The 22,382-nt window shown below is 44.2% G+C and overlaps 1 protein-coding gene across 6 annotated transcripts in view; it reads left to right on the top strand.

The window, feature by feature from the left end:
- Positions 1-22,382, top strand: part of TLN2 (talin 2) — a 418,441-nt gene that overhangs the window by 308,794 nt on the left and 87,265 nt on the right. For all 6 annotated transcript variants that reach the window (XM_041740721.1, XM_041740682.1, XM_041740692.1 and 3 more), the window contains 9 exons: positions 2,081-2,289; positions 3,381-3,500; positions 4,491-4,688; positions 5,768-5,907; positions 12,735-12,828; positions 14,719-14,808; positions 17,424-17,546; positions 18,866-19,009; positions 20,618-20,779. In XM_041740721.1, the coding sequence (XP_041596655.1) occupies positions 2,081-2,289; positions 3,381-3,500; positions 4,491-4,688; positions 5,768-5,907; positions 12,735-12,828; positions 14,719-14,808; positions 17,424-17,546; positions 18,866-19,009; positions 20,618-20,779 (1,280 nt within the window). The remainder of the gene's footprint in view (positions 1-2,080; positions 2,290-3,380; positions 3,501-4,490; positions 4,689-5,767; positions 5,908-12,734; positions 12,829-14,718; positions 14,809-17,423; positions 17,547-18,865; positions 19,010-20,617; positions 20,780-22,382) is intronic.

Raw genomic sequence — 22,382 nt, 5'->3', positions numbered from 1 at the left:
GACTGTTCTGCTCAGCTTGTTTCTCTCCTTCACCTTCACTTTATTTATCTTTGTGTTTTCTCTCCTGAGCTTCCCCTTTGCCATAAAAAAGGAAAAAAAAAAACCACTTTGTTTAAAATTCTTCCATCCCACATGTTCCATTCAGAAGTGCCGTGTGATAAATGGTAGATTGGCAGCTTTGTAATTTGCCCTGATTAGATTATAGAGTTATGTCCCAGCTGTGTGACTTACTAAATATTTACAGATTAGCAAGTCTGCAGCACTGCAGAGTTGTCTTGTTTTATGGATGGGGGGGGGGGCTTTCACATAATTGTATTATGGTGCCTCGTCCTCAGTAAGGAGAGGACCACCTGCTGTGTCTCTGCTGACACAGCAGAAGCAACAGCTGGTGAAAGGTGGTCTCATTGGCACCCAGAGACCATCCAGCTGAAGCCTTTGGACAAGTCACCTTAAAGCTGAGAGAGAAATTAATGTGTCATTTTCATATGGTATATGTTCTAACAAAAATCCCTCATAGTGGGGCACCTGGGTGGCTCAGTGGTTAAGCGTCTGCCTTTGGCTGAGGTCATGATCCCTGGGCCCTCTGCCTCTCTTTCTGTGTCTCTCATGAATAAATAAATAAAATTTAAAAAAAAGAATCTGTCATAATTCTCTACCCCAAAGAGCACTGTGCAGAGTCTGACCCAGAAGTTAAGGATCGTCAGATCCTAGCTCTGACACTGCCTCTGAAAGTGTGTCATGGACAAGATACCTCTCAGTGCTGGACCTCATCTAGGAAGCAGTTTGGTGAGATACGCCTTAAGGTGGGCTCCTCTGTGTTTCTCAGGGTGTTCAGATTCTCTTGTTACCTGCTCTGGCATTTCTAGCCTTCATCTTCTTGGGTATGCCAAGCACTGGGTGCCATGTCAGGAAGATTGTGCTCATTCTGTGGGGGGTGGTGCTATAGTTTTTGAGAACTAGTTTATGTTCATAGTTTATCACCAAATCCCATCATCCTTAGAAGTGAATTTAAGGATGAATGGGCACTTCACAAAGGAGGCTATCCAGATGGCCACAAAGTATATAAAAAAGTGCTCAATGTCATAATTCCTTAAGGATATAAGAGTTAAACCTCAGTAAGCTATAATTGCACACCCACCAGAATGGCTAAAACAAGAAGTCTGACAGTAGCTAGTTTTGGCTAGGATGTAGAACAACTGGGATGCTCATACGTTGTGGTGGAGTGTATAATAGTAAAACCATTCTGAAAACTTTTTAGAGTGTCCTTTAAAGCTAAACCTGCTCTATGACAGCAGTTCATTTCCAAGAGAAATGATTCCATCTGTCCACCTAGATGTATGTATTGGAACTTTCTTGGTAGCTTTATTCATAATAGCACTAAACACAAAACAGTCCAAATGTCCATCAGCAGAGGAGTGGATAAACAAATAGTGAATTTGTATAATGAAATACTACATAGCAAGAAAAAAGAATGAATATAACAACATGGGTGAATCTCCTAGCATTCTGGTAGCAAAAGAAACAAGACACAGAAGAATACATGCTTGAGGTCCCATCATCAAGGCGTTGGAGAACTGGTAAAACTAGTCAATGGTAATAAAAGCTACTTCTGGTATGAGAGGTTCTTGACTGAGGATGGGCACAGGTGATGGAAACTCCTCTGTCTTCCATCTGGATGGTGGCTACGTGATTGTAAATGTGTAAAACTTCACTGAACTGCACATGTGGACTTCCCAATAAAAACAGTTGGGAAGAAAAGTGCATCTGAATGATCCATCGGTATACTTGATCCCCTGCACATGGTGTTTTAGGTCTGCGGACCTGCAGGGCAGAGTGTATGAGGGGAGCCAGAGCAAAGTCATTTTTAGCAAGGCACTTGTTTAGCATGTCTTAGATTGGACCAGAGCCAGTGGTATAAGCTGCTACTTTGAGAAGCATAGCAATTCAAATTTTATGAAAAGTAAGATGTCTCAGAAGGTTCTCTCCTTTCTAAGAAGCTGTGTTCTAGAGGCTTATTTTCAAGTACAGTATGACTTTTAGATGGAATCTAATAGAAAGTGTGGTGGACTTTTATCCCCAGGAGTGGCCGCAAGAGAGACAGCCCAAGCTCTGAAAACACTGGCCCAGGCTGCACGTGGAGTGGCCGCATCCACAAATGATCCTGCAGCTGCCCAAGCCATGTTAGATTCCGCTCGAGACGTGATGGAAGGCTCAGCCATGCTCATCCAAGAAGCCAAGCAGGCCCTGATTGCCCCTGGGGATGCTGAGAGTCAGCAGAGACTAGCCCAGGTGAGGCCCAGAATTGGCAATTATGATCATCAGTAAGGTGGTCGTGTTCACAGGCTGTCCCCTGGGCATTCTTTCTCTGGTGTGAACATTTTTCAATCAGTGGGTATTTTCAAAACCTCCCAAAGTGCTATGCCGATGCTGGCCATACACAATACCCATTTCTGTAAATCTTGCCTGGTACTCCCCATAATAGATATGCTTAATTGAGTCAACAAAGAGTATGGGTGGGAGGGCTCTGTTGAAATTTGTCCTTGGAACTTTGGGAGCCAGGACACAGCAAGTTTGTGTGGGATCTGTATATGCTTAAGTATATTCCTCTTCCTAGTTTGGGAGGGGAGGTAGATATACTTAGTCTGGTCACTCAAAGTTTTATACTCGCTCTACTGCCTCTTTGAATGAGTCTTTGCCAGCCTAATGAAACTAGCGGGCTAGAGACCATCTAGGCAAAGTTCTAGACCAGAAGCTGAGAACATGGTTTAGGATAAAGGAAATGACACAGCCCACTTCCAAAGATCTTACCCTTTACCTGAGGACGCTGAAGAGTGCAAATGGTGAGCCCTCACACGTCCTAAAGAGGCAGCATGTGGGCAACTCCCAGGTTGGTCTGGAAACCACCTGCTCTTGGGTGGAGTATGGTATGAGTGTGATGGCACCAGAGTGTCACAGAGAGAATCATACCTAACTCTTACCTGAGGAACTCAGGGCCTCCTTCCATTTCTGTGTCCCCAACAGGGCTCTCAAGAAGGGAGCCCTTTCTATCCTCTTGGTGGTGGCTATCTTTGTTGTAGAACCTGATGTAATATTGGAGACTTTTGTGTTTGAGTCACATAGTTGTGCTTAGCCCAATGCTGGGGTGCATGTAAGGTGTACCGTATCACTGTGCCTAACCCTTTGCCAAGACAGAATGTTAATCCCAGTGAGAGGCCCTGATGAGGTGATTTAATGGTAAATGGTGTCAGCTGGATGCTGGCAGATAATTTCCCCATCCTTTCCAGCTCTGCATACTGTCACTGCTGGTTCCACACACATCTGCAACACTGTATGCACCGAAACTGCTCTCTTACTGAGCTTTTCTCCCTCTGTGTATTCAGGTGGCCAAAGCCGTCTCACACTCCTTGAATAACTGCGTGAATTGTCTTCCTGGACAGAAGGATGTGGACGTGGCCTTGAAGAGCATTGGCGAGTCCAGCAAGAAGCTGCTTGTGGACTCGGTGAGAGGTTTTGCAGTGAGAAGGGGCATCTGGGGGACTGGGCTCACTTGAGGTGTGAGAGGGAATCTTCTCCCTTCTGTGGGATCTCTGAACAGCGAACCTGTTTCAGGAATCCTGTTTTGTCTCCCAGTTTCCCTTTCCTTATTTTGCTTTGCCATCAGCAAAGTTCCCAAGTGTTTACTTTTTCTTTGAGTCCTTGTTGCTGTTGGCTCTCTGGTCATTCCAGTGAAAACAGGAAAGGTGGGTATGCAATCATCTGACTTAATACCAGGACATCTCTGGTGATGACAGTCAGCTGGTGGAGGGACATGTGTTTCCAAGATGTTAGAGTGAATAGCCTAAGGAATCTTCTTGCTCTTGGAGCTTGTTCCATGTTTTGTGAGCCCCTTTCAGCGGCAGGCTCGGACTCATTTCTTCTCTGCCTGGTGCCAGGAACGTACCAGGTATGCAAGCAGAGTACATGATATGACTAATAGAGCTTAGCTTCACTCTCTGGAACCCCCACCAAGGACACTTCTGATCCACCCAAAAGCTATGTTAGCAAAGGTTACTAAAAATTGATGGCTCTTAGTTTGGAAGAATAGGATTTAACATTTAAAGGCATCTGTCTTTTTATTTCTAGAAAGCTAAACCTTTGAGAGGTTCCATCCAAAATGGAGTGGTAGCGCAGAGCATGGATCTTGGAGTCAGACTGCCCAGGTGTGAATCCTGGCTCTGCTACTGAGGGGCCTGTAGCCCCCTCAGGGGGATTTTTAAATCCACCATGTCTAGCACTGAATAGGATAGGTGTTGAGTAAATTTAAGTGAATGAAATAATGTATGTATGTTAAAGGTCAGACTTAACAGAAGTGGGCTCAGACCACCCAGAGTCTTTGAATCAAGATGATTCAGCAGTGCATCCCTGGAGTTTTTCCCTCCACAGAGCCTTCCTTCATTTCCCTGATTCGAAGTAAAATGTCTTAAGGGGTTTGCCTTTTCTCTCCATTGCAGTTACCTCCCAGCACGAAACCTTTCCAGGAAGCCCAGAGTGAACTAAACCAAGCAGCGGCTGATCTGAACCAGTCTGCTGGGGAAGTGGTCCATGCCACCCGGGGCCAGAGTGGGGAGCTGGCCGCAGCCTCTGGAAAGTTTAGTGACGATTTTGATGAATTCCTTGATGCTGGCATTGAGATGGCAGGCCAAGCTCAGGTGAGTGTGGCGATAGCTGACTAGAGTTGACGCTTGCCTGTCTATTCTGGTAGACCGTCTGCCCTCAAGGCCAAACAAATAGGAACTGGGCAAACAAATAGGAAACCTCTCAGCAGGTCACACCGTTGTGTTTCCTTTGCTGCTTAGAAAGCTCTGACCTCACAGGACTGGCATTCCTAAAGATGTGTGAAATGCTTCTTAGAGATGAGGGATAACTTTTCCCACGATCATCCAGCAGGATTCATGGTTTCCTTAAGCTTTTTGGAGGGAGGGCAGCTCTGTGTCCTCTACTTCATATGTGGTATAATATAGTAAAAAAACAAAAACAAAAACAAAAAACCTGTGGTTTTGAGGTTCACTGGGCCCATTTGAGGGAACCATGTCTAATACCAAGTGTCAGATGATTAAAAATTACCTCCTTGAGATGAACAGATAAACCCATTATTCAGAACAAGGGGACATGACTGGTCTGGTGTCAGCTCGCAGAGCTGTTTTTTCTTAGCTCCTGTGAACTCCCTAAAGGAGACTCCCACAGTGTGTCTTGCTGTGTTATCTACACATGGTTGTTTCTCAGACAGGAAGTAAGCCAAGTGAGAAATGTGTCTTTCCCTGAGTCAGGAACTTCTGGCAGGGGGTGGGGTGGGGTGGGGGGGTGGCGGTGCGTGGCGGCAATCAGCTCTGAATATCTAGACAGTGCCGGTCATTTGTGCCAGGCTGAGATGTGTGAGCTTCTTGACAACTCCAGCATTGTTGGGCAAGATGCTGGAATCCTGGCCTGGTCTGTGCACTGGGGCACTTGTGCTCTCCTTCCCTCCCCCACGTTTAATGCTTGCACTTGTGAGACTGCACAGCTCTTGGCTGACCCACTTGGGGATGGATTTCTGTCCTGTTGTGTGCATCTTGATCTGGATATCTGTTTGGGGAAGGGTAGATGCTGGGCGGTGTCTCTACCAGTTAGGCATCTGCAGACGAATTGGGCTTTAATGCAGTCTCTATAGAGAACTTGCTTCCATTTCAAGATGCTTCTCCCAGCTCTCTGAATGCTGCCCTAATTACTCTGCCTCCTTTTGACTTTCCAGACGAAAGAAGACCAGATCCAAGTGATAGGAAACCTCAAGAATATCTCTATGGCATCCAGCAAGCTGTTGTTAGCTGCCAAGTCTCTATCTGTAGATCCAGGAGCCCCCAATGCAAAAAATCTCCTGGCAGCTGCTGCAAGGTAAGAGTGGAACAAAACGTGCTTTCATGTGTGGTTAAATAATGTCAGCGTGTGAGAAATAGGCCTGACATCCTGCTGCTTTTGCTGAGCAAAGATGTGCTGTTTTTATGTTGTCAGAGGCAGAGTCGCAACTCTGACATTTGATTAAACTGGCTCATCTTCATGTGATTTCCCCCACTAAATATGTTTTCTGTCTTATAGCCTTTCAGCTTGCTTAGACTTAAGGCCGCTATTGATTTATAAACAGGATGGCTCAAATGGATGTTTTTTAAGGAGTGTTGTATCTTTCAGATGATGAAAGTAATATGTGCTCATTGAAAGAAATCAGAAAATCCAGAAAAGTATTTAAAAAAAAATTCATGACACCCAACGAGCCATTCAACATTTCTGGAGCACTTACTGTGTGCCTGGCCTCAAGGTTAATTAGATGAATTTAAATGTATCCTATTTGTCACATGTAGAAAGGTTCCAGTTTAGGATGAATGGGGTGGTGGTGGGAATAAATTGTTTTGGGAAATATATTAAAACATGAATCCAAGCTTTTGGGTGGTGCCAGTGTCCTTCTTTCCTGTTGTTTTCACCTGAGGAGGTAGTTAATACAATACAACGTCTGCTCCAGGGCCACTCAGGCAATTAAGTTCAATAAGTAGTGATTGAATGCTGGTATGTGGAGAAATTGCAATGACAGCCTGGGAAGATTTTGTATTAGCAATCCCACATTCGTTTTCCTGAACCAAGAGGGCGTAGGATGTTTTATGTTTCTCTGGTGCTGCAGGCATGTTTTCTTAGCACTACTTGACATCACTCTATATATAGGAAAGCTAACAGCAGTCAGAGATGAAGTGTGGGTAATAAGGATATATAGCGCATTTGGAAACCTTTTCAAAATGATCAGTGATTTTTAAAATGAATAGCTTGAATTCTACTTTTCATGTTTTTTTTTTTTTTTTTTTTAAAACCTGGTTTTGCTTGTTTGCTTGCTTTTTTTCCTGTCTTTCTCTCCCCTGGGTGCTCAATGGTGTCTTTTTGAGTTAAGTTCAGAGTCAGGAGACCTGAATTCTAGTCCAGGCTTTAATGTTTGACATACTTGGGATACATTGATTGGATTTCTCAACCTGTCTCAACTTTCCCATCTGCAAAATGGGTATGGGTACTACATCATCTTTAAGTTCTAAGTTCTTGTTAGTTCTCAGTACACAAGATATCTTTGTGCTTATGGTTAAAACTGGTCTGTGGTCCCCTCTTGCCTGGAGTGCTATTTTATGTATGTATATAAGTATGTATGTATTTATTTGCAAGTGGTAGGGGGTGGAATTAGATCATTTTAGAGCAGGTCCCTTGGAAACACTTGAGTTTCTGTAGCTATTCCTAGGTGTGTATACTTAAGCTTTGAACAATAGTAAGAGCCACTAGGAGATTGGAAAAATCTCCCATCCCCCTGCCCCCATCTTATGCTTTGTGACTGTGCCAGTGTGTGCCCTCCGAAGGGTGGGGGCTGAGGAAGGAGGGGTGATGGCTTGTCTGTTGAGCAGCTGTTTCTCATATAAAACCCTTCCTCAATTCCTCTTTTTCCTACAAACAGCCTTTGGATAAGGCAATTGATGTTTCCAGGTATCTGAACTCAGATGTTTTTCATTATCTTCAATTTTGTGCATCATTTCAAAATTACAGTTGCCAACTTAGAACTCACTGTCCACTCTCTGAAATCATGGAAGAAGGGGAAAGTGTAAACTGGCCTTTCGAAAGCCAGGTAAGGGAGGAAACACAAGCCCTGACAGAAAATGGCTGGTAGCACAGCTCTGTGAGTGTCTGAAGGCCCCCTGGTGGTGACATTGAGGAAGGGGCCTGGAGACTGAGGTGCCTGTGCCTCTGTCCTGGCTTTCAGCAATTGACTGGCAGTTCCAGCCTGATGGTTTCACAGCCAAGTACGTCCTTAAAAATTATCACATGAAATGCTTGTCTCAGGACAGAACTGTTGCCAGAAGATGCTGGCACATTCTCCTTGGTTTCTTGGCCCATGTTGGGAAGCTCTGCTCCTTGAGGTGGTTTCCCAGTGGAAGCTCCAAACAGGTCCAGTGAGTCAGGCAAGCTGTTCTTCCAAGGTGAAGCTCTCTGCACAGCTAGGATGCATTCATTCATTCATCTGGCAGATTTTTATCACATGCCCGAAATGGGCTAGGCCCATTACTGGGTACTGGGTAGGCCCACACTGTGATGAGACAGAGATGGCCCTGGTGGTGTTAGGGCAGGGGAAGCGCATACATTCACACAGCATGCTCCCCTCATTTCATCTGGACACCACGGCAGCCCTGCACATGAGCACCCTTGGAGCGGCAGGGATCTGACTGCCATTGCCTCTCATCTATAGTCCCACTGCCCTCTATTCCTGAGACAGCCAAGCCCTGCCTGTGCTTCCTGTGGATGGCCCCCAAAGGCCCCAGGATGCCATTGTCGGGACCTGGACCAACGTAGCCCCTCATTGTCTCCTATGTCAGCAGATTTGAATCCTTTGTTCTTGACAGTCGCCATGTTCTTCCTGCTCTGAAGCAGCTGAGTATCCCCTTTCCCTCTGCTGTTCATTCTGTATCAGAGCCCAGGTACATTTAAGGAGTGCAGTCCTTTGGTTTCTGGTACTTAGTGAGGACGAAGTGTATTGAGTGCCCAGCTTGTTTGTCTTCTTCCTGTGTAATTGTTGAGCTCTGGCTCTCTTCTGATGAGTTATGTAAAGCTGGAGACTCCTTGCCAGCTGTTCCTCAGCTTTTTCCCTGGCCAGGGGCTGGCCTGATTCTCCCTAAACTTAGTCAAAGAAATAGAAAACCAAGGTGCAGTTGCAAAATGGAGGGAGTGGCCTACCCCTGAGCGCCTCCTCTGCATCACTGCTCACACAACAGTCACGCTGGCCCAGAAGGCCTCCCTGGCTGAGAAGTCTTCATGCCCATGGCTGCCAGCATTGGGACCCAGACAGTTTTTGAGCTACTTTGTCTCCTGAGGGTTCCCTAGAACTTTGCAGATGATTCCTCTTCCTGGGCTGTCCTTTGTTTTGAGGTTCCTACCAAGCACATTTCCTCCTGCTCCTAAGATGGTGAAAAAGAATGACCCAGCAAGCAGCACTTCCACACTACAGAATAGAAAAATATAAACTAGGTTGTCTGTTGGTCTCCTCTAGAATGTTGTCTTCCTTTTATCCAAATCAGTCTCTCACTGGCTTTTCCTATTGTTGTGGTCCACATTGAGCTCTCCCATGCTGAACCTGTGCCTTCTGTCTGTGCTCCCAGCAAGCCCAGAATGTATCTGTCAGGTGTCTTGGAAGTTCGGGATCCCGTCTGACAACCTACCGCCTTCACTGCTTCCTTTGGCTTACCTTCTTTGTGCCTTATCTGTTCATTATCCTGCCTCTCCAACCAACCAGATTGTAATCACCTTGCTTTCCTAGAGAGACAAACTATATTATTTTTTAATTCCCATACCGTGTACAGAGTAGGACCCAGGGAATACACGTGGGTAGAATTTGGGGTGCTGGTTTTTTTTTTGCCTGCATAAGGAGGCTCTCCCTTGAAGAAGGGAAATGTCTGATATCAATGTTTTCCCCGCCAAGCTCCTTAACAGATGATTTATACTTAACAGATCATCAAAAGCACAAATTAGTTGACCTTCTTCTCTCACCCCTCGTCCATCTCCATATCTATTGAGAATTTCCCTCCAGAGCTCCCAAACTAGTTGAATCAATGCAGTCAGAATCTTTGAACGCTAAACAATACGCTAAACAATTTGTACATTAGAAAGCCTTTTTTAAGATCTAAGGTTATAAATTCTGATTTAAAAAAAAACAACTGAGAGTGGCTGGATATGCCTAGATAGATAACAAAACACAAGAAAACACTACTTCTGGATGGGGGAATTACTTTTAACTTTTTTGTATTTAAAAAAAAAAAAACTTGTGTAGCTTTAATCATTTTTTTAAAAAAAAAATTTGGAAAAATATTTTAAAACTGCTGTTCAGGCTTATTTAGATTCATATAGAACAGAGGAGGATACTCTCTTTGGGTCTCTCTTTGTGACAATGTAAGTTGACCAAATCATAATTTTTATTTGATTTACCTAAATTTTTCTATTTATTTTTTTTAAAGATTTTATTTATTTATTCATGAGAGAGAGAGAAAGAGAGAGAGAGAGGTAGAGACACACAGGCAGAGGGAGAAGCAGGCTCCATGCAGGGACTCGATCCCGGGTCTCCAGGATTAGGCCCTGGGCTGAAGGTGGCGCTAAACCGCTGAGCCACCCGGGCTGCCCTAAATTTTTCTATTTAAAAATAAAATTACTTTAAAAATATTATAAATCTCACATTTTGGGATGTTGTTCCGTCATTTTTTTTTTCCTGAGTATATATGTTTGTAAATTTTGTTTTACTTAACTGTGAACCATGAGTATTCTTCTGTGGTAGGAATATACTATGCATTATGACTTTTAATGGGCACCCAGAATAGCATTGTAGGCTATGTATTTATTTAATCAGTCCTTTGTCATTGCATATTTGGGTTGCCTCTAATCCTTTGATTTTACAACCAACTGCTATAGTTTGAAACATAAAAACACTATTTTTCATTGTCAAATCTACGTAACCTCTTGCCTCTGGGCCACTTATTTTATTATCAGCTATCTCATCCAGACTCTAAAATGAGTTATGAGGGTAAATAATACCTAAATCATGCTCCCTAGTCATGGATCACTATTACCCAAGTGACTCATTCAGACATCAGTGCTGTGCTGGCACTTTTATGGATTGTCTAACCACAGACTGCTAGTCTTTTGAGGTTTTCTTACTCCAAGTTTTTATTTGAAAATTTTTCACATCTAAAAAATAGCTTAAAAATGAGGACAATAAGCAGCTATAAAGTCTCTGGATTCTCCAGTTATAAACAGTTTTTAATGGAAAAATCCTTATGTAAAAATTAGATTTTAAGAAATGCAGATACACAGGAAACATTGAAAGAAATAAGCTAAATGGAACACTGGTGTGATATGTGGAAATATCCTTATGTGTTGTGTCATCACTGTTGAGGGCATTTGGCTCCCTTCGTACATGAACATCACATATGCCAGCCTGCCCCCTTGGAGGTGTGTCTTGAAGCCTATCACATGGAACAAGGCCCTGGACTCTCTGAGGGACCCCTCTAGAGGATATATCAGGGGCCACACCCTCCAAGATACCCAGAATTGTCCTGCTATCTCAGTTGTTACTGTTTTGCTTTCCACCACAGAGAACCCAGTGCTGCTCTGACACCTTAATTAAGCACTTTGCTCCAAATAAATGAATTGCTAGAGTGAATCTTACAAAAACTATTTTGGGATTCTTTCTTGAGTTCAGGAATGTTTTTCTTCTTCCCATCCTCCTTAGCTAAATTTAAAATTCAAAGCAGTATCTCCTCATCAAATAATTAAGCTGATTGCCTTTGTACATTGGCAACATCATTTTCCATCTAATTTGATATTCTGTGGGAAGCTGCAAAGCCAATTTAATAAAATGAGGCCTCTTTTATATTAGGCAGCGCTAATGATTAACAGCAAGTGTGCTCTATCTTGTTTTTCTTTGTTTTACTTGAAGTTGCAGGTTTAGCTGCAGTGGTTAGGATCTATGAATAGAGGTTAGGGCCCTGCCGGAATATAGACAAGTTATGACCGTGCTGAAAAATGGTTACAGGTCTGGCTTTGGAGTCAGAGAGTCATGGGTTCAAGTGTGGTTTTTGCTGCTTATTTGTAGCATCCCCTTAGAAAATTCTCTCCTATCTCTTGGTTTGTTTTGTTGTGGTTTTTTTTCCATTTCTAAAACACAAGAGTATTCAATTTTAAGAATATAAAAAAAACTGTGGTATTGGCAAAGGATTAGACGCATAGGTCAATGTAACAGAGTCCAGAAGTAGACCCACATAAACATGGCCCAGGGATTGTCAACAAAGTTACAAAAGCAATGCAATGTAGAAAGAATAGCCTTTTAAATGAAGGGTGCTGGAATAATTGGATTTACATAAGCCACCCCTTACCCACAGAAAAAGAACCTGGGCCCATATTTCACACCTTATATAAGAATTAACTCAGAATGGACCATGACTTTCTAAATGATCTGTAGTCTAACCTAAGCAGGAGTTAAGCAGAGGCTGCTTAGGAGAGGTGGAATCCTTGCCAATAGAGAAGAAACTCCGAGCTGCCTCTCAAGTTCTAAGAATAGACACATATATAAAATCAAGAGTCTCTAATTCCTATTAATGTTAAAAGAGCTGTTTTAAAGATAATTTGGGAATAGCTTCTAGGAACTAGCGAATCATGTAGAATTTCGTGGAAAGAAGAGATTTTAAAATCATGAGCAGTTTATTGTATGTATGCCTGCTATGTTTTAAAATATATAAAACATTCCAAGCTATACAAAAGCTATCCAAAATAGCCTCAGATCATCTTATTCCTTATGGGTTGCTAATGAAGGATATTTAAAAACAGTGTTAATATGATCTCTTTGCTATTTGCAACTTTGTTGTGAATTCTTTCCTAAGAATATATTAAAAGATAGTCATACTTTCCTAAAAGAACCATTAGTACCCTTTAAAGGGAAACCAAATGAGTAATCACAGGCAAAGTGGGGACACTCATTCTATCTTTGCTGGTTGTGGTTTATTTTTGGTTGTTCAGAGCCTTGTCGAAGAGCTCTCACGGGGACCTTAGCCTTTATAGTGAACTCCTTGTATTTCTGGTGATCTTACAAAACATTGTTGGGGAAATTACTGTTGATCTTTACAAAATAAAACAAAACAAAAACCCTTTATCTGTTTCTGTTACAGAGCTGTGACAGAGAGTATCAATCAGCTCATTACTCTGTGCACCCAGCAAGCTCCAGGCCAGAAAGAATGTGATAATGCCCTGCGGGAGCTCGAGGTAGGTTCCTAGAAAGGTCACTGGGATTTAAGAGGGTTTGACTCTCTGTCCTTCCCAGAAAGGGTCAGTTTCTTCTCCTCTGTTTTTGCCTTATATCCTTACTGGAAAACTACTGGGAACCAAAGTTTTAATCCTAGTGGAAAGATATTAAAGATTTGATGGAATTGTCTTATCATCTCTGCTTCCCCTTTTACCACTAGGATGAGAGTTATTTTGTTAAAGACCTCTATTTCAAATAGGAAAAGGCCTGGGTGTAGGCTGAAGATGAGCAATTTCTACCTAAAAAGTTTTGGAGTCATTGTGTTGGGGCAGTTGGGAGAAGCCAGGATAGATGTTCTTTTTGAATAAAATGATTTTCCCATATGTTTTATTTTAGTCACTGTAGGGGGCACATTAGTGGAAACCTAGGAATAACACTTAACTACACAATCAAGGTGACTATGTGACCTGTAGAGGCCCAGAACACAGTGTGCATGCTTTTCAATTTACATTCATACTTAAGGTTTATTTATAATGGAAAATTCGTCTGTGCCCACAGGATGTATGCGGTAAACAGAAAATCAGTGTACCCACTTGTATGCAAAGCAGTCGTAACCAGTACAGGTTGTATTGAAATAGCCAAATAGATATCTCAGTAGATACGGATTGGTTGTACCTGGCTTACCTTTAGTTTTCTGGATGATTAGCACGGGAATACCCACCATGCCAGAGGGGGTCTGATTGCAGCTTTTGAAGGGCTTGATTGAGGCCCTGTCTGCTGGTGGCGATCGGCCAGTGTGCACAGCTGGAGGCAACAAGAGGCTTGTTACCACAGGACTCAAGCATTCTGAAAACAGTGGAGGCTGTTTCCTACGTTGGGCTAATTACTATCCTGTCCTGGTCTGTTCACATTCACAAATATGATATGTGGGCTTTTGGTCTAAATCAAATCTATAGGCCCAGATACAAAAACTCTGTCCTTCAATGGTACCCTTGGTTGCCAAAATCATGACTCTTTCAGGACTGTTACTAAAACCATTTTGATTGTGGGAAGGGTGGGAGGAGGTTCTTCAATGAAATGAACTCCTTTATGCTGCCTTCTTTCCTGAGATCCTTAACTTCATAACTCAGCAGTTTCCACCATGACCTCCCCCAATCCTTGGTAACTCAAATGACTGTGTCTTTTTGTTGACTGTGCCCCAAAAGCTGCTGGGTCCTGGTGGACACACTCACTGGGGAGAAGGTTGGATGGCTCCCCTGGCAAATTCCCTCATACATGACTGTTAGAGATGTTACAACATATGACCCAGAGAGATTTTTGGTGGACTAGAGACAATGGGGCAAGCCCCATACCCTGCTACTCCTAAAGAGGACTGAATATTTTCTGTACTTTTTAAATTTAAAAACAAATGAACCATCCCAGTGGGCAGTTTGGGGGTGTTACCTTCTTTCATGCCCATGCATTAAAAGATTCCAGAATTGAAAACTGAGGGGTCTCTTCACGTAGAAATAAGTTAACATATCCTTGAAAGGTAAACTCCTCAGAGTTACCCAGCAGAGAAATCATGCTAGTTGACCATTGCCTTGCATTAGCTTTTAGATTTTCTTAAGGAAAAAAAAAATCTCTCCCTTTTGTGGATACCATGCTTCTCCTTCACAATTGTAAACAGGAGATTCTCTGTCGAAGCTAACCTGAGACATCCTCCTCCCTTCCATCAATGTTAATGTTGGTAGGAGGAAATCTGAAGTCACACATAAAACCCTCTAAATTCCTCTCAAGGATGTGGATAAATGAATGATCATGACCAGGATGCTATATGTAGAGTGCAAGCAAATAGTTAGTATTTTACATTGAATTTCTCTTGTTCTATATCACTTGCTTGCTCTTTAAGTTGTGTTTTCCTTCTGTAGACTGTCAAGGGGATGTTGGACAATCCTAATGAACCTGTCAGTGACCTCTCTTACTTTGATTGCATTGAGAGTGTGATGGAAAACTCCAAGGTAAGCCTGTCTATGCTATTAATGTTTCTCTTCATTGGGGGGAAAAACCTAGACCTGCTCCACATGCATCTGCCTATGGCCAGTCTGTGTGGCTGCATCAATTACAAAGCCTGACTCTGGCGCCCTTTTCTCAGATGTTTCTCAAACTTGACTGTGCATCAGAATCACTTAGAAGTCTTATTAAATGCAGACTGCTGGACCTTACCCCTGAGTTTCTCATCCAATAGATCTAAAGTGGAGCTGAGATTGGACATGTCTGACAAGTCCCCAGGTCCCCTCCATGCCGTCCAGAAATAACACCTTGAGATTTAGAGCTTATACCATGTCATAGATGAGTCTTACTGTAAATCAAGTCATAGATTTCTTTCTCCTGGGACTGAATTCCAAGGAAAAGCTCATCAGTGGTGTTGGCTTTTATAAGACCCTCTTATGTATTCTTTCTGCCATCTATTAATGGCATCATTCTCAAGGGAATTGAAAAATTGGGGGTTCTTCTGGGAGGTGGGAAGAATGAGAAGATGTAAATATTGCAATGGTTTGTGTCCTGCCAAATCTTAACCTTACTCAACAATATCTTATTTCTTCATGTTTACTTTGATGTGGGTAGCAATTGAGGGTGGTGAGACTAAAAAGATTTCTTAATGGAGCAATAATGATTGTTTTTTTTTTAAGTCAAGAAACACCTATGATGGCAATACCCAAGTTTTTGAGAATGATTCAAAACCGAATTAATATTAAATACAAGTGAGACGAGTGGATATTGAGCAATTGCCAATACCAAGTTTGTACTTGGAGCACATGTGCATGTTTGTGCACATCGCTCTGATGTTAGCTTTGGGGGCACATCTGTGTTGATGATGTCAGGCAGAGTATGCTTTGCATTGGGCTAAGACTAGAGTTTGCTCTGTCTAGGATCCTTTGTGGAATTCTGGATTGCCTTAGGGAAGGGTGTATGTGTCTTACATACTTAGATCCAAAGGAACTCTTCCTTCTTAAAGAGGGACACAGGGTAATAGGAAGGACAATACTGTGCATACAGATATCTTCTAACTTCCCCACTTTGCAAGCTTTCATGTATGCTGGACTATTTTGTATTATCTAAGCAACTTCAGGGAATTTTTTTCTCTATCTAGAATGGCTTATTAAAAAAGAATTAGGCATTGGCAATGCCCTAGTCTCTCTAAAGGATTGTGTTCAACATCTTCCATTCCACCATCTGTGACGCTGGGAAGTAGACTAGGACCTGTCCTTTTGGGGCATAGAAGACAGAGCACCAGCTATGGGGCAGGTGTCCTGCCTCTGCCCATGTGACCTTCTGCTTGACTTCTCTGGGTTGATTTCTAAATATTAAAAATCCCTTTCTGCTGTTATTTTTTTTAAAGATTTATTTATTTATTCATGATAGACATAGAGAGACAGAGAAAGGCAGAGACACAGGCAGAGGGAGAAGCGGGCTCCATGCAAGGAGCCCGACACGGCACTCGATCCCAGGACCCCAGGATCGTGCCCTGGGCCAAAGGCAGGCGCCAAACTGCTGAGCCACCCAGGGATCCCCCCCCCCTTTCTGCTGTTATTTTAAAGCCCTCTGGGGAAAAAAAGGACCTCAATGATTTTCAAAATAAGGCGAATACTTATAAAATTTAGGAAATAGGTTTAAAAGGGTTCAGAACACCTATCTGTTTCTATCTATCTATCTATATATACACACACTGTTTAACAAAGACATATTTAAATTTTACTATCAAGTAAATGAATAACATCAGCTAAGGTATGTCTTCTGCTTTCTGAGGTGTGACTACCTGCAGTTCAGTGTAGATGTCTGATTTTTATATTCTGAGATCTGACAGGTCTCACTTGAGACCATTTCAGCTGTGGGATGCCCTGTATAGGTTTTACTTTATTCATCTGTGTATATTAACTGTACCTCTTTGAGATAAAGATAACCTTTTTCCTTTTTTTAAGAGAAAGCCATGGGATCCCTGGGTGGCTCAGCGGTTTAGTGCCTGCCTTTGGGCCCAGGGCATGATCCTGGAGTCCCAGGATCAAGTCCCACATCGGGCTTCCTGCATGGAGCCTGCTTCTCTCTCTGCCTGTATCTCTGCCTCTCTCTCTCTCTCTCTCTGGGTCTCTCATGAATAAATAAAATCTTTAAAAAAAAAAAAAAAGAGAGAGAGAGAGAGAGAGATCGAGCAAGCAGGACAGTGGTGGGAGTTAAGAGAGATGAGGCAGAGAGAGAGAGGGAGAAAATCCTCAGCAGACTCCACACTGACCATGGAGCTGCCCAGTGCAGGGCTCAGTCTCATGACCCTGAGATCATGACCTGAACCAAAGTCAAGAGTCGGACACTTAACAGACTGAGCCATCCAGGTGCCCCAAGATAGAGATAACTTTTGAATGAAAGGTTCATACTTTCATTATGCATTTCTCTTTCTGGAGCAGAAATGTTATAATTCTCTTAAATCTCCTCTTAATGCAAATAAAGAAAAATAATGGCAAATATCGTATATTAAGTGGCCTTGAATGTTAAAGTTGGAAGCGTGGCTCCCTTTTCCCCTTTTCCAACATGGCTGGAAGAAATTGGGGTTTAATAGTGTCACTGCTTGGTTGTTTTGCAGGTTCTGGGCGAGTCAATGGCAGGGATTTCGCAGAACGCCAAGACTGGGGACCTCCCTGCCTTTGGGGAGTGTGTGGGGATTGCGTCCAAAGCCCTCTGTGGGCTGACAGAGGCTGCAGCCCAGGTAAGGGCCGGGCCCCCATGGCCCCTGATGTAGGCCTTCCAGCCTTAAGGCCTCTGTCCTATGCTAGGGTGAGGATACCAGGAATACCACACCCCGGTGAGAGGCATGTGTGAGCTCCAACTGAAGCTTCTTCCCCAGCCACCATCATAGAAACCATGGCAAAGCAGAGGTTCCTTTGCTGGTTGGGGCATTTAGACAAGGCAACAGCCAGTTACCCCCCAGGAGCAGAACAACCTGATGAGGACAGTGACATTCTGAACATTGTGGGCCCAGAATAAGGGTTCAGAGACCAGATTTGGGTTTGTTTTTCTTTTAAGACCACTTTTACAGAGGAGAAAAATGAATATTACATAATTCCCATTCTCCCTGAGGCTTTAAAATTGCAAAAATGTTTGTCATGCTCTTTTTAGGATCAGAGGGAGAAAAATTTTGATACCATCCTGCAGAGACGTAATCGGGCATGTTCCTTGCTTTGGTGCCACTGTCCTCTGCATCTCTAATAATTCTTGGGGTCATGTGACTGAAGCTTCAAAAATTGTCAGCATTTACCTTGAAGGATTTACCATTTGACAGTCACCCCGAGGCTGAGAGATTTTACTGAACCAAAGGGAAACGTCCCTAGTTTGGGGGATGAAATTGTTCTTATCCTGCCCCTCAAATCTCTCGGGAATGACTTAAGGTTAAAATTCCCATTAACAGTTTCGTTCTTTCCCTCTGATTTGACTAACACATCCACAGGGCTTAAAAGAGAAGACCTTCTCTTTTACAGCCTCTTGTCCTCTTCGAGACCAAATAGTACCTCCCCCCCCACCCCCCACCAGAGCCATCATACTCATTCTTCTTACTTACTATTGGATATACTGGCCTCAACAATAAGGAAGCAGTTGGCTATGAGATGAGAAACTTTCATGCATGGCAGGCTCCAGCGTTGGCCGACCCAGCAGCTCTATGCTGTTGGTCTCCACTCACATTTTTCTGTCTCTGCCATCTGCCAGCCAGAGAGTCAGCCTCACACTGAGCCTGGGTACCCTCATGGTCCCAAGATGGCTGCCAGCAGCACACAGGGCTGCTTTCCTCCTTATTCAGGCCCCATTGGAAAGCTGCTTGAGGCTTTCTTAAGAACAGAGAGACTTTGTTCCCAGAGGCCTGCAGGAGACTCTGCTGCCATCAGCTCGTCTGTCCTTAAACCCTTACTGATGAGATTACCCTAACCAAACCTACACCAAGGAGCTCCTGAGTATGCTGCAGGTGCATTGCCAGGCCCTCGTCCCCTACAGGCTCATCTGGGTCTAAGCTGTGCTTTCCTCCTCCCTTTCTAGGCTGCATACCTGGTGGGCATCTCCGATCCAAATAGCCAGGCGGGCCACCAGGGCCTCGTGGACCCCATCCAGTTTGCCAGGGCTAACCAGGCTATCCAGATGGCATGCCAGAACCTGGTGGACCCCGGCAGCAGCCCGTCACAGGTAACCACGGGGTGAGAGTGTGAGGTCTGTGAGTCCTTAAGCTCCTGGAAGTGGTTTGTGGGAGACTGTGAGAAATGAGTAAGGAATACTGTTCTTTCAGAGCTTGCAAAGCCAGCTAAATGCAGTGCTGTGGATAACAACTTGAGGGGGGAATATTACAAAATGTGGTAAGCGTGGCAGTGTGTCAGGGCTTTCAAACGAGGTGCTGCTAGGCAGTAGGAGTAGAGTAATTACTGTGAGATTCATCGGGAGTCTCATGATTTCATTCAGGTCAGAGAACATGGGTGGAGGGCTTGTTCTGTGCTCAGCAGTAAGGGTCAACACAAGTAACCTGATCATGTAGGCCCTGGCTGTAACTCTGTTGGAGAAAGCTTGGAAGATGGGGGTTGCCAGGATGTGATGAGAGCACCAGGGATGCACAGAGAACATATGAGGAGCTATCAAGGTGCACGTCACAGAGATGGTGGCACTGAGCCAGGCCTCAAAGTCTAGTTAGAATCCAAAGTGCCTAAAGGACCCACAGAGGCGTTTTAAGACTAAACAGTATGTGCAACACTGCATATCCAAGTAGCAGGGAGCCCTGTTTAAGCAGCTTGTGCTAAAAGGAACAAGAACTGGTCCATAGGGTTACCAGAGGCAGCCCGTGAGTGCCATGTCCACTGTGTACCCCAAGACCAGCATTCTTTAGGCAGGAGGAGGAGCCAAGTTAAGGAGGCACTAGAGGGACCCTCTGACCTGCCTTCCAGCCTGAGAGCTGATGTGGAAGATGTCAGGGCACCTGACACTCGTCTCTGTCCAGTTAAAGACAATAGGGTGTTACCAGCCTCAGTCAAGTGGGTCAGGTGGGTTCAAGAGAGTTGTTGGGGTTAAGGGTGGGGCCCGGGAGATAATGGACCCAGACCCCTTACTAGGGCCTGCAGTCCCCCTGTGGGTGAGGAAGGAACTGATGCATGTTGGTGTTTATTTTCCTCATCTAGACCTGGACTCCAGTGTGGTGGCCATGAGCTGCACATGGCCATTAAGCCCTTGAAATGTAGCTGGTCCAAACTGTGATGGGCTGTAAGTGTAAAATACACACTGGATTTTGAAGACTTGATATAATAAGAAAAGATAATGAGATCTCAGTATTCTTAAATTGATTACCTGGTGAAATGGAATATTTTGGATCTATCAATTTAAATAAAAGAAGTTATTGAAATTAATTTCTCTTGTATCTCTACTTATTTTAATGTGGCTACTAGCAAATTTAAAATTTCATATGTCGTCCACATTATACTTCCGTCAGGCAGCACTGGCCCAGACCCTGGACCATGTGCCTCCTGGCCAGGGATCCTGAAGCAGAGCTGATCCCCTCTCCTTTCAGACTATCTGGAGTCCAGCCCTCTCCCACTCCAGCAGCACCTCCTTTCCTTTTGTTTATTCTCTCTTACTTAGCCTCTCTTGGCATGGTTTTGGGGCAGCAGAGCTAGACACGCATGTTGTAATCACATGGGCCCTAGATATGTGAGCTGAAGAGGAACACGGGGCTCGGGACCAGGGTGGACTCCTCTGACCTGCACCCCTCTGCACTGACCATGGGGTGCTGCAACCCAGCTCCATGCTTTGTAGGTTCTGTCAGCGGCCACCATTGTCGCCAAGCACACCTCGGCCCTGTGCAACGCCTGCCGCATTGCCTCGTCCAAGACGGCCAACCCAGTGGCCAAGAGACACTTTGTCCAGTCAGCCAAGGAAGTTGCCAATAGCACTGCCAACCTAGTGAAGACCATCAAGGTAGGTCACGGAACAGACATCTTAGGTGATCCCTGTGTCACCTGTTACAGTGGGGAAGGAAGTATGCAGGATTTCAGTTTTGCTCTCCTCAGGTTTGTGTCTCGTGAAGCCTAACACCTGATAGAAATCATTGAGATATTTATCATGAAAAACCAACAGCCTTGGTTGGTCTCCACTAACCTTCTTAAACTGGAGGCAGCAGGGTTGCCAAATTCTGTACTTGAGAAGCTTGGGGGCAGAAATGTGAAAGAGGTTGGCTATGAGGCATTGCTTGGCACTGTGTTTGGATAGCAGACACCCTGTGTTTATCGTAGCTGCTGCTACGATTTTGAGCTCATTGGCTCCAGGGAGTTGCTGGTAGGGGGTCTGCCTTTATTGCTAGATATATCTGGACCTAGAGAGAAGGTGAAGGGGAGAAGGGAATGGGAAGCTTTGGGGAAATCACTTGAAAAAAAATCAATTTAATCTACCCTGTGATTTCTATTCTGTTTATAGCTGCTTAAATGTTTGAAACAGAGCATCAGATTTTTAAAACAGAGCATTCCATGTTCATACCAAGTTCATCTTTGTGTTACAGGCCGTGGACTGATTGGGGGAGGGAAGTGGCAGGTACCCTGTGAGGAAGGAATTGCAGCAGCTGGCCTGGAGTAGGTATAGGTGGGTGATAAAGCCACAAACCCAGTCTGCCCCAAGCGGAGATCAGGCAGCCGCTGGCAGCTAACCTCAAAAGGAAACAGCCACAGCTGGGAGAGCAGGCCACAGGCAAGGAACCCAGAACCCCCTTCCAAGCCTCCAAAGCAGTGTGTCACGGAAGGCAGGCTACCAGCTCTGTGTAAACCCAGATCTGAGAGGGGAAGGCCAATGGAGGGTTAACACGTATTTAGGGATTGTCACACACATTGAGGTGGGGCGATCTGCTTTGTTACTGGGCAGGCCCTCGTGTAGTACTACTCTGTCCTCTCTGGAGATAGCATATGACACGCATCATTTTCCTTGCATGATGCTAAAGCACTTGAGTCGTGTGGAAAATCAGTCCAGAGGCGGAAGCTAGAGGAGAGCACGCAGCCCAGCAGCAGTTAGGAGCTGGCGGGTGAGAGCACAGGACGGTTAGCCCTGTCAGCAGTTTCTTACCGTTTAAACAAAGAGCCTTAAAAGAGTAAAGCCCGCCTATTTGAAGACAATAATAAGATAGGTTGGAAATAAATTAAAGCCAGTGAGCAGGTGCCCTTGGGATCGTGGTGGCTGCTCACCTTAATTACCATCATCGTTCATAGTATTCAAAATTAACAAAGCTTACATTTTTAACTCTTTGGTTTGTACAAAGCTCGTTTCCAAATGTTTGGTGTAGATTACTCATCCCAGTTCACAATACCACCCTGTGCTTGTCATCCTCGTTTTATAGTCTGGATACTAGGCGCTGGCAGGTTAAGTAACTTTCCCAAGGAGACCCAGCCAGTCAGTGACACATAGGAATTCAAACCCAGCTTCCAGAACCCCCACCCTTTCTACTCTTGATCCTGCTCTCACCCTGCCATGCTATCCAAATCCAGACTAACTTAGGACCAAACACCTCGGTGTGTTTGCACTCCTTGTGTGCAAACTG

This window comes from Vulpes lagopus, chromosome 2, assembly GCF_018345385.1.
Source record: "Vulpes lagopus strain Blue_001 chromosome 2, ASM1834538v1, whole genome shotgun sequence".
Taxonomy (NCBI): Eukaryota; Metazoa; Chordata; class Mammalia; order Carnivora; family Canidae; genus Vulpes; species Vulpes lagopus.
This window is presented reverse-complemented; position numbering and strand designations above follow the sequence as displayed.